Raw genomic sequence first — 11,600 nt, forward strand, 5'->3', positions numbered from 1 at the left:
CTTGAGTCTGTACTAGGGCACTGGGAGACACTTTTTCCCTCAGGTCTCCCCTGTGTTCAGGCTGAGAGAAATGTGAAAGATGAGTATGTCTACCCCTTCAATGAATGTCTCCTCTGAAACATCACAAATCTGAGCTCATAAAAAGGAATTGAATATATTTCCCCCTAAAAAAGAGAAATAATTTTGAGGAGACTTTTGGGGAAACAGCATAAGATTGAATAAAAGAAGTCTGTCCTAACTTGTCAATGTCTTCTAGTTCAACCTCCCTGCCTGCAGTGAGCAAATGTCCAACAGCAGCTCCATCACTGAGTTCCTCCTCCTGGCATTTGCAGACACACGGGAGCTGCAGCTCCTGCACTTCTGGCTCTTCCTGGGCATCTACCTGGCTGCCCTCCTGGGAAACGGCCTCATCATCACCGCCATCACCTGCGACCACCACCTCCACACCCCCATGTACTTCTTCCTCCTCAACCTCTCCCTGCTCGACCTGGGCTCCATCTCCACCACTCTCCCCAAAGCCATGGCCAATTCCCTCTGGGACACCAGGGACATCTCCTACTTGGGATGTGCTGCACAGCTCTTTTTCTTTGTCTTCTTGATAACAACAGAGTTTTACCTTCTCACCATCATGGCCTATGACCGCTACGTTGCCATCTGCCAACCCCTGCACTACGGGACCCTCCTGGGCAGCAGAGCTTGTGTCCACATGGCAGCAGCTGCCTGGGGCACTGGGTTGCTTTATTCTCTCCTGCATACAGCGAACACATTTTCCCTACACCTCTGCCAAGGAAATTCCATAAACCAGTTCTTCTGTGAAATCCCCCAGATTCTCAAGCTTTCCTGCTCAGATTCCTACCTCAGGGAAGTTGGACTTCTCATGGTTAGTGCCTGTTTAGTATTTGGTTGTTTTCTTTTCATCATGCTGTCCTATGTACAGATATTCCAGGCTGTGCTGAGGATCCCCTCTGAGCAGGGACAGCGCAAAGCCTTTTCCATGTGCCTCCCTCACCTGGTCGTGGTCTCCCTTTTTATCAGCACTGGCATCTTTGCCTACCTGAAGCCCCCCTCCATCTCTTCCCCATCTCTGGACCTGGTGATGTCCTTTCTGTACTCGGTGGTGCCTCCAGCAGTGAACCCCCTCATCTACAGTATGAGGAACCAGGAAATGAAGGACGCACTGAAGAAGCTGATTCAGTCAGTTGTCTGTCATCAGGAATAAGCTGCCTGTGTCTCTTCAGAAGTCATTTGCAACTCATATCTGAAACCTTTTGTGCAGTAAGCATTTTATTTGTAAAGCTATTGTTTGTTCCAAAATGTCTGTATCCACTCCTCTACCTCAGAGACATGAACTAGCCTCTCTGACCCAGAGCCCTTTCTACATGTGTCTGGTAGGACAGTACAGCTGGCCTTCCATTAAACATATCTATAATAAAAGAGGCTTGTCTCAGTGTCCATGTCTGGAGGTTGGTATCTTCTTCCAAAGCTGAGGTCAGGAACAGGCTGAAGGAATTGCCCCTCTGAGCGTGCTGCTGTGCTGCGGTTCTCCAGGGGTTCAGGGCAGGAGGGCATGGGGGGATGTGTTAGGGAATAGGCCTGTGCTGCCCCTTCACATGGGGGTGCCCAGTGCAATGGCAATGATGGCTGATCCATGGGGATCTCCCTGGGACCATCTCCCCGTGGCTTTCAGCCACCACTGCCCTGCAGAGCAGCACCGCCAGCTCAGGGCCGTGCCTGAGGTGACATCCCGCGACAAGAGCAGACCTATTTCTGGAGACACCAGTTTGGGCAGCTTTTCTCTGGCTGGCACAGCAGGAGCTGCCTGGGGAGCCCCCAGTGCAGGAGTCTTGTGCTGGGGAGAGGGACGGGCACAGAGGGGCTGCCAGCACTGGGCAATCAGGATCTCTTGGAGAGAAGAGCAGCAGAGAGAGGGAGACGCTGGCCTGCGTCTGCTCATGGCATGGCTGGCCCCAGCCCTGGGGCTGATGGGGAGGCTGAGAGCCCTCTGTGCCCCAGGAGCTGCTGTGACCTTCCGAGGGGCTGGGGCTGTGGGGTGAGTGCCCAGAGCTCTGCAGCACCCCCCAGCCTATCCCGCTGGTCATTTCCAGCACTGGCTGCTCACCCAGGTTTATGGGTGAGCGTTGCTGCTAAACCATCTCCATCCTCCTGCTGGTCTCAGTGCCTGTATGGGGGGACCAGCCAGCCCTGCCCGACCTCTCTCCTGGTGCAGACCCTGGCAGACCCCAGAGAAGGGCTGTCTGTGAATTCCCACATAGGACACAGCTGGGGCAGGGAAAGTGTTAGATACTGGGGGAGGCTGCAAACTGTATGTTATGAGATTATGTCTTGCTGGGGCTATGGGGGGGACAATGAACTGATTGCTCTCACTGGCATCATAATGGGGGGAAGTTACCCTGACAGCAAGCAGGCTGGGGGTGTACAAGAAGCTGGGAGGGGACACATCTGGGTCAGTTGACCTCAGCTGAACAAAGGGACAGTCCATACTGTATGACATTGTAGTCAGCAATAAGAACTGCAGGGAAGCAGGAAGGGGACATGTTTATTGTGACAGCATTGTTCTTCTGAAGTAACCGCTGTGCATGATGAAGCCCTGCTTCCCTGGAGATGGCTGAACACCTGCCTGCCGGTGAGAAGTAGCGAATGAATTTCTGTATTGTGCTTGACACTTGCACACAGCTTTGCTTTATGTATTAAACTGTCTTTATCTCAACCCATGATTTTTCTCACTTTCACCGTTCCAATTTTCTCCCCCCTCCCACTGGGGAGGAGTGAGTGAGTGGCTGTGTGAGCCTAAGCAGTCTACTGTGATTAATCCACATCTCAGCCTCTCTAGGTCTCCCTGGATGGCAACTCTGCCCTCCAGCATATCGACCCTTACTTCCACAGTTTGGTGGCATCTTCAACGTTAGCGAGAGTGCACTCTTTCAGTTCTTCCATGCCCTTGGTAAAGATGTTTGCCGGGACAGATCCCAGGGTGAACACTTGCAGTAGTCAATGAACTACTGTTCTACAGGGAGAGAAAACTTCATTCACCATGAACTTCTGAAACCCACCGTCAAACCAGGGGCCCCAGGGCTGGGGGCTGCCTCCTCGCCTCCGGTTCGCCCGCCCCCGGGCCCCCGTCTCCACCCCCGGGGCCTGCGGGGACCCGGCGCAGCAGCCGCAGCGCGGCAGGAGCGGCAGCGGCTCCTCGAAGGAGACGCCCCGCCGGCATTGCCGGCGCCCCCCGTCGCTGGCGGGGTCCCGGTGCCGCTGCCGGCCCCGCCGCCGCCGCGCACCCCCGCCAGGCAGGGGTCAGGGTGGGCTGTGGGGCCGGGCGGGGAGGGAGGAAGAAGAGGCGGAGGAGGGGCTGGGGCTGGGTCAGGGGTGGGCACGGCCTCGGCGCAGGGAGAGAGGCTGCCGGAGCCCGGCGGGGCGGGGCGGGGGGGGCGAGGTGCCCCGGCCGCTCCGGAGGAGGCCGGCCCGGCGCGGGGGGAGCGGCGGGGGCCGGGGCCGGGGCCGGGGCCGGGGCCGGTGAGTGCGTGTGGGCGGCTGCCCGCCGCGGCGGGAAGCGCCGGGGAAAGCGCGGGGAGGCCCGAGGGGAAGGTCTGGGAGCGCGCGAGGGACGAGGCGGCGGCGGCTGCCGGAGGGGCTTCGCCTCTGCCCGCCGCCTCCGCGCCGCTCGGCGTGGCCGGGGCAGAAGGCGGGCCGGCAGCCCGGCGGCGCGGGGGGAGACCCCCGGGGCTCCGCAGGGGAGGCGGCGGCGAGCGGGGCCGGGCCAGGAGCCTGGAGCCGCCGCCGCGGCGGGCGGGGCGCTGGGGCGCACGGAGTGTGCGGCGCGGCCTCTGCGGCTGCTCCGGAGCCGGTCCGGCCGGCTGGGCCCGGGCGCTGCCCCGGCCTCGGGAGGGATGGCCCGGGGCTGGGTGGGCAGCGCTGGCGGAACGGCCCGGCGGCGGGGTGCTGCCCCCCGGAACGGGAGGGGGGGTGCCGTGTGCATCTCCCTCCTAAAACGGGAGGGGAGGCGCCGTGTTCATCCCCCCCCCCAAAAAAAAAAAACGGGAGGGGAGGTGCCGTGTTCATCCCCCCCCAAACCTGGAGAGGAGGTGCCGTGTTCATCCACACCCCCAAAACCCGAGAAGAGGTACCATGTTCATCCCCCTCCCGAATGGGAGAGGTGCCCCTGTGTTCATCCCCCCCCCAAAACGGGAGAGGAGGTGCCGTGTTCATCCCCCCACCAGAACAGGAGAGGAGGTGCTGTGTTCATCCCCCCAAAACCAGGGGAGGAGGTGCCGTGTTCATCCCCCCCCAAACCGGCGGAGGAGGTGCTGTGTTCATCCCCCCCCAAAACATGAGACGTGCCCCCATGTCCCCCCCAAAACATGAGAGGTGTCCCCATGTCGCCCTGAAAATGTGAGAGGTGCCCTCGTGTCCATTCCCCCACAAAAGGGGAGAGGTGCCCCTGTGTTCATCCCCCCCCCCCCCAAACTGGGAGAGGAGCTACCGTGTTCACCCCCCCCCCCAAAACGGGAGAGGTGCCCCTGTGTTCATGCCCCCCCCAGAACAGGAGAGGAGGTACTGTGTTCATCCCCACCTCAAAACGGGAGAGGAGCTACCGTGTTCATCTCCCCCAAAACGGAAGAGGTGCCCCCGTGTCCACCCCCACAACGGGAGAGGTTGCCAGATTCGCGTGAAAACCAGCAAAGAACCCGGGGGTGGAAGTGTGTGGGGTGGGGAGAGGGCTGGGATGGTGACACCTCCACACCCAGAATTTATTTTTAATGTCTGCATTTTGCAGAGAAACCACTCAGAAATCCTTCCTGCTGGGTTTTGAACATTCATTGGGTGCAGGAGCCCGGGTGCTCCAAAGTGAAGTGGCTGTGTTCTCACAGAAAGAGTTTTATTATGCAAGGAATTTCTGCGTTAGGGGGTTAGTGTTTGAGGAGAGCACCAAAAGAGGATGGGAATGATGGTGATTTCAGGTTTTATTATCTGCTAAAACTGAAACGCATTTGCAAATGTTGTGAGCCAGCTGAGGGAGAAGGGCAGTCAGTGATTGCCAGCATCCCCACGGAAAGGCTGTTAAAGTTACACGGCCGGGAGAAACAAACTGCTGCTGCTGGAACACTTCTGCTCAGCACACGCCGATGGTGTGGGGCTCTGCCTGATCCCGCCGGGCTGAGGTTTTGCTACGTGTGGAGTAGAATTGTAGGTGTAGTAGACACTGATGGCTACGTAACTGTTAAAAAAAGCAGTCGTGTGCCAAGCTGAGGCGTTTTATCATTAGAGTGCCATTAGGAATAGATATATTGGTTTGTGTTGAATCAAATGTTCGGTCTTAAAGGTTGAAAGTGATTAAGCAAACTTAGTCCTATTCTGAACTGAACATTATTTCAGACATTGAAAGCACGAACATTTTCAGGATTCTTCCCCCAGGCTTTAGTCTCTCCCCTACCCAGCCAAAAACACATTACTCCTATATAGACAAATTTATAAACAGTCATTTGGTTGGTAGGCTTGACTGAATATTTTTTTATTCCAAGCTAATTCTAATAGGAGTTTTTTGCACATGGCTGAATCCTCTTAAGAGGAATTTTACTCACTGGTATGGTGACACCTACTTGATGTGCACCTTTGGGTAGGACTAAGAAGATGAGAATGATGAAGTAAACGACCACCGCGGGGCCTAGAAGACCACCCAGAGACTGTAGTGCGCACGTGGAAGTGGGCGGCAACGGATTATAATGATTTATTGAAAAAGTAATGAATATTGGAATTAGTTCTTGGGAATTCCATGCATGTGTAAGTGAATTGTGTGGAAATATCATCAACTCCACTACGGCGGCAAGCATATTAGCAGGAATGATCCCCGACGCGTCGAATAAAGAATACCTGCTGAGTGGCTCTGCCAGCTGTGGAGACTGAATTCTCCCCTGCAGGAGTCATTCTGCTCACCTGAAATCATTCTTGCTAATTGAGCTTATTCAGTAACCTGCTGGTATGTGATATTGCAGGTGGTTCTTGAAGAGTGTAGTTTGAGACTCCGAGATTGCTCTGTGGGCTGATGATTTAATATTTACTCTTGAAAAGGTGTTCTGCTGTTTGATGGCTCTTGCCCCTGCGCTGACCCACAGACACTTCTGTCTCTGCAGCGCTGCCAGTTGCTTTTGAGCACCCTTAGCACAGTCTGAAACTGTTTTCCAAGAGAAGCACAAGAGCTTGCTGAAAGAGGTTTGCCAAGAGTACTGCTAAATCTTTGGTGTGTTTTATTAAGATTAGGAATTCTGCTTGGGTTGGAGTTGTTGGAACAGGAGCTTTTGTTGCTTTTGAGGAGTGGAGGACAGGCAGCTGTAGCTGGGAGAAGGGGCTTGAATCTGGGAGCTTGGGGCTGACACTTAATGTGCCCTGAGTTGAGGGAAAGTGTTGTGGAGTTCCTGCGAGTGGGTCGGGGAGGCTCCATTCAGCAAGAAGCTCTGTGAGCAGCTGGGTTGAAATGACAGCACCTGAATGTGGTCATGCTGCAGAGTATTCTTTTTCATTCTTGGCCAGCAATTTATAATTGCCTGCAAATATTATATTGAAAATTGATTAAAAACAGAAAGGAAGCGTAAAGGAGTAACTTGTAAATTAAGTTACTTGAGTTTCTATAGCCTTTTACTTTATCAATTGTCCGTGGCATGTTGAGGGAAAAAAACAATATGCCTTTGCTATAGTAAAAATCTCTGCTATGTGAAAAAGAAATGTCTTATTCATGAGTATATTTAATAGTTCAGGCTTTTCTGTTTTATTTTTATTTTAACCTTTAGTGAATCTGGTTCTTTGTAGGGCTGCTTTTTCTTTTGGTGCTGATGGTAGATTTTGTCGTCAAAGAAGAAAGTGATGTAGTGAGAAATGGGAGGACAGATTTCTACCCTCTTATTTTTATAATTTCTAATTAGGGTGTTGAAGGGAGTTTTGTCAAAATGAAAGGAATTGCATAAGAAAAATCATCTTCTGCCTTTTTTCAGGTTTCAGAGATGTGACAACTCAGCAGGGGGTAACTGGCCTCATTTCTTTGTCTGCACAAGTGGTGATCTGGTTCTGTCGGCCCAGTCTCCTTCCAGAGGGTTTAGGTGAGCCTAAACTGGAATGCATTTGTCACCGGGAGATTCTCCAGTAAGTGATTCCTACGAACACCTGCTCAGCCCTGGTTTTGTACATGTTTCACCCAGAACAAGTTGTGTTGGCTCGGTGACAGCGTGTGCTGAAGTTCTGTTGGTGAAGCGGAGACTCTACTGGGTTTTCAAATAGACAGTGTGGAATATTGCAAGCAGTTTCTTTTCTGGATGTTTTTTAGAAAGAGAAGTATGACTCAGACTTCAAGGAGTTGCTTGTGTCCACAGCTTGAAATAGTTGGGATTTTAAACATATCGCTATTAAACGACAAGTACTTTTTCCAGTAAAAATATTACCTGCGTGTTTGGAACTTTTTATTTATTGCTTGAGGAAAAAATACACCTTGGAAATACTTCTTGATTTGGCTGGATTATAAATTCTCTTTTCGGCCTTAATTGTCTTATAAATGCTCACGTGACATGTTTAAAAACCCATTCCTTTGAGATATTTTTTTTTTGGTAGTGAGCTTCAGTTTACACCAAATGTTCTGAACGCTCCATCAACTTGAACTGGCACTTGAGACTCTTGTGTCTTACATCTCTTTTAGCAAAGGCAGAAACAGGACTGGCTTCTGTCAGAGTTGGAGTCTTGCCTCTGCTTGATGCTTCGCTTGTACAATCTTCTGTCCTTCTAGTCAAAGATTTTAGTTTAAAAATAGGATGTTACCTCTTTAATTTGCATTTGCTTTCTTGCCTGTAGATGACCATATGCATTTGTGTAGACCTTTCTACAATTATCCTCTGATTCAGAGCTGCTGTACGGGTCTTCAACAGAAACTTGTGCGTTTACCAAGTTCAGCCTTACAGGAAAATGCTAGAACACTTCCAAGGCAAATTCAGAAGTGGAAGGGAATGGCTTTTACAGCGACAGTTGTGTTTGCTACACTGAATGCATTTGCCAGGAGTACTCTTGAATGCAGCGGTGCCTGTGTTCTCTTGAGCACAGAGGTTACTTCCCTGTGCTGCAAATTTATATATACCTCTGCTGGGTATTCTTTGTTGGTGTCCTCATTTTTTTGTGGGGTACGTCATTCCTTGGCTAATCTGTATAATTTGTTACTACTGAAAAAGATCATGTGCTTAGGACAGGACCAGTGATCTCCAGTTCAGCAAAGCACGGAGTTCACAGAACAATTATTTTGGACGTAGAAGAAAGCATGTGATGTTTTTTTTTAATCTCTTTCATTGTCTAATAATGGATGGTCATAACTGCGTTGGTCTAAATCTCCTCCTCACAAGTGCATTTGTGCAATTTAATAAGACAGTTACACACCGTTGGCACAGCAAACACTCTACTGGCTGCTGGCTAAAAGTCACTCCCGAATGTCAACTCTCTTGCCTGGACTGGCTTCCCAGCATACAGGGGATATAGCTTGGGTTAGGTGATCATGGGTTTTTCTCTGGAAATGGTACTGAAAATGAAATAAAGGCCTAAAGAAGGCCTAAATAAAGGCTCTGACCCTGTGAACAAGATGCTACAAGAGGAGTTCAGGTGGAAGCTGCAGTGTAGGAGGTGCTGACTTTCAAGTTCATCTTACTTATCTTACTCCTCAAGGAACTGACCTCCAGGCGCCTGTGTTCCTCAGCAGCACACAGCCTCTAGTGTGCTGCTTCTGCTTTTTGTCACTGGGAAATTAAAGGGTAGCGTCGCAGTCAGCAGAAGACTGATGGACTTTTGAAGAAAGTACTTTTTAAAGGTTCAGCCATCTGTGATTGTAACGGCACATGTATAGAAACAGAAATGCTGCTTAAGATGATACAGCTTACCTGCATGCTGAGCTCTCTGAAAAGAACTCTTTTTCAGTAACAGAAGTGAGATGCTGAGAACAAAATCTGAAATGCTCATTACATTGTCTCTCAGCTGTGTATTGGAACACTCCAGTTTGAGGCTCTAGATTTGTGATAAAGACTAGTCCTGGTATTTGACTACTGTCACGTTTCCTCTGTTAGACAGTATAAGAGTGGTTATTTTTGGCACTTAAAAATCTTTGTTTACGCTTCCTTTCTATTACAAGTAACACAACAAAAAGGAAACCTGAAAACTAAAAGGTCATTGCAACTTTTCCCGTAACAGGAGAGCTTTTAGGGTTTCTCTTTTGAACTCCTTGAATAATTCAGTATGAACTAATGAACATCTTTCATCTGGCTCAGAAATGTTTCAGGTGCATGTCAAGTCATGACCGTGCCTTTGTATGGTTGGTACTTTCTTTGAGTCATGGGAGCTTATTTTTTTTTTGTTTTGACTGGAGGAAATCTTTTACACAGAGAGTCTGGAATCAGTGTTTTACTGTGTCCAAATCCCTGCTCCCTTTTGTTCCAGAGGAAAATGGGATTCTGGCTGCTTGATGATTGATGGAATGGTTTCCCAGTTCGGAGACCGAGGAGAGGAGTTGTGGAGGAGAGATGAAGGAGGAACTGGGAAATACCCGCCTGCTAGTTGATATGGGAGTGTTTATGTTCACTGAAAACAGTAGCAACAACACCACCCCCCAAACCCCACCATATTTTATGATTTATAAAAGGAGATTAAAAAACTGTTAATTTTTCATTCCAGGCCGTGCTGGATCTCTGTTTGCTAGAAAGCACTGAAGAAAGCTACAGCCATGCAATTGTATCCTTCCTGGTTATTTCTATTACACCTTCATTTTGTGCACACAGACGTTCTTAAATGTTTGGCACCTGCGTGTTTAATAACAGTTTTTAATTTATGCTTCAAACACAATGCGAGTGAAAACATTTAGTTTAGAATTAAGTTGTAGAAAGAAGCATTGGATTTTATTTTATTAGTACTGCGTATTTTTTATGATTTGTCTGTTTTTTTAATGTTTTGTGGCAAAGTCTTTTCTGATAGGAGAAAACACATTTACTAAGAAATGGTAAAGATAAAACTGGTTTTCATCCAGTTTTAATCATTCAGCACTAAGTTGTATTGCAAAAACACCATAGTTTGCCTTATTTTATATACTCTGGAAATGAGGAAGATAACCAACTGTAGATTTTGTTGGCTTTACTAATGAAGCATTGGATGTTCAAATGTTTTGAATGTCTGACTGGTAGCTCCACTGACTAAAGAGGGAGCCTGAGTTTATAACTAAAGTATTTAAATATCTAAAGTGAACCTTTTTGAACGCCTCCACAGAAATCAAAGAGTATTTCTCTCTGGCTGCTTATGCAGAATGCAATTTTGTGGTTAGGACCTGACTGTCTTCAGGTTATAAGAGCTCCAAATGGCAAGACTAAATACATTAGTATTTTCTGCTTCTCACCCTTTTATATTCTTAATTCATTATGTTTTTCTAAATGTAACGTGATATATTTTTGGCCTTACACATTTATTAGCCTTAATTAGGTACTCGATACCAGGCAACATGCTTGCTGCTAAATATCACACATTCCTTTCTGAACAAAACAAACTTCAGTCAACTCCTTCCCAACTACCTTTGCCATCCCTTGGGGTCTTGTGAAGCTTATTGAAGGGTTTTGGCTTCTAGGTCACAAGAATTATGAAGTCTGTTACAGGTTAGTTAGAAACATGGTACCGTGTGAAGCTGTAGTCTTCCAAGTGGATTTTAAAAACTGGTGCTTAGCTAATGACAGGTGCTAAACCATGAGAAGATTTTTGTAATACTGCTGCGACATCTTCATCAATACATTAGGATTGCAAAGTTTGTTTAAATGGCTTTGAGAGGAAATGGATTAAAACAAAGAAGAAATCAACTTTCATAGATGTGAATTTTCCAGGCCATTGGTTTAGGTTGTTTTCAGCAGCCCAGTTGGGCACTTTCTCAAAAGCAGTGGTTTAGGTGCTTTAAATATGAAACCCATGATCCTGGCAGCAAGGTTGGAGAGAGACTTTTCAACCTAATCCATGTTCTTTCCGATGCTGAAGGTTGTTCTTTGCCTGTCAGGATGTAAATGTAAACTGTTTGTCTGGGAGAAGAACCGACTATTTAGTAATGTATTTCTGAAGAAGTGATGTTTGTATGCAGAGATTTGGCTAACCCAGAAAAGTGTGAATTACTCCTTTTAAAACACTCGCTTTGTTCTGTATGGCTAACTGAATTTTCTTCCTGCAGATATTTGAGAATTTTGGTTTCCACATCCTCTATCAAGTATTTCGTGTGTCAGTCATCTCAGTTTATTTACGCCACATTCTCCCTCCCTGAAGAGACTTCTGACTATTTTTGTTGCAGCCGTGTCCGTGTGGATCTCAGTACCCCTGACCTCGAACTCCTGCAGAATTCCCCGGCCCCGCTTTTCCCTCCAGCAGCCCCCAAACTGTGTCACGGCCACTCGCCCCCCTGCTCCCCCCGGGACCCCGCAGTGGGGGGCGGGAGCACCGGGGGAGGGGGAAGCTTTGGGCTAAAAACCTGAACTTTTACACCGCTGCGATTTCAAAGAACCCCAACAGGTTGGTTGTCCCAGTTGGGGCTGTGCAGACGTGCTGGTGTG

The 11,600-nt window shown here is 48.9% G+C and overlaps 1 protein-coding gene across 1 annotated transcript; it reads left to right on the forward strand.

Annotated features, from left to right (window-relative positions):
- The first annotated feature begins 283 nt into the window (after positions 1-283).
- LOC122153042 (olfactory receptor 14A16-like) lies at positions 284-1,219 on the forward strand. The gene has a single exon (XM_042789165.1). The coding sequence runs from the start codon at positions 284-286 to the stop codon at positions 1,217-1,219; it is 936 nt and encodes a 311-aa protein (XP_042645099.1).
- The last annotated feature ends 10,381 nt before the right edge of the window (positions 1,220-11,600 follow it).

Source organism: Tyto alba, unplaced genomic scaffold (genome assembly GCF_018691265.1).
Source record: "Tyto alba isolate M040663 unplaced genomic scaffold, T.alba_DEE_v4.0 Super-Scaffold_15, whole genome shotgun sequence".
Classification (NCBI taxonomy): domain Eukaryota; kingdom Metazoa; phylum Chordata; class Aves; order Strigiformes; family Tytonidae; genus Tyto; species Tyto alba.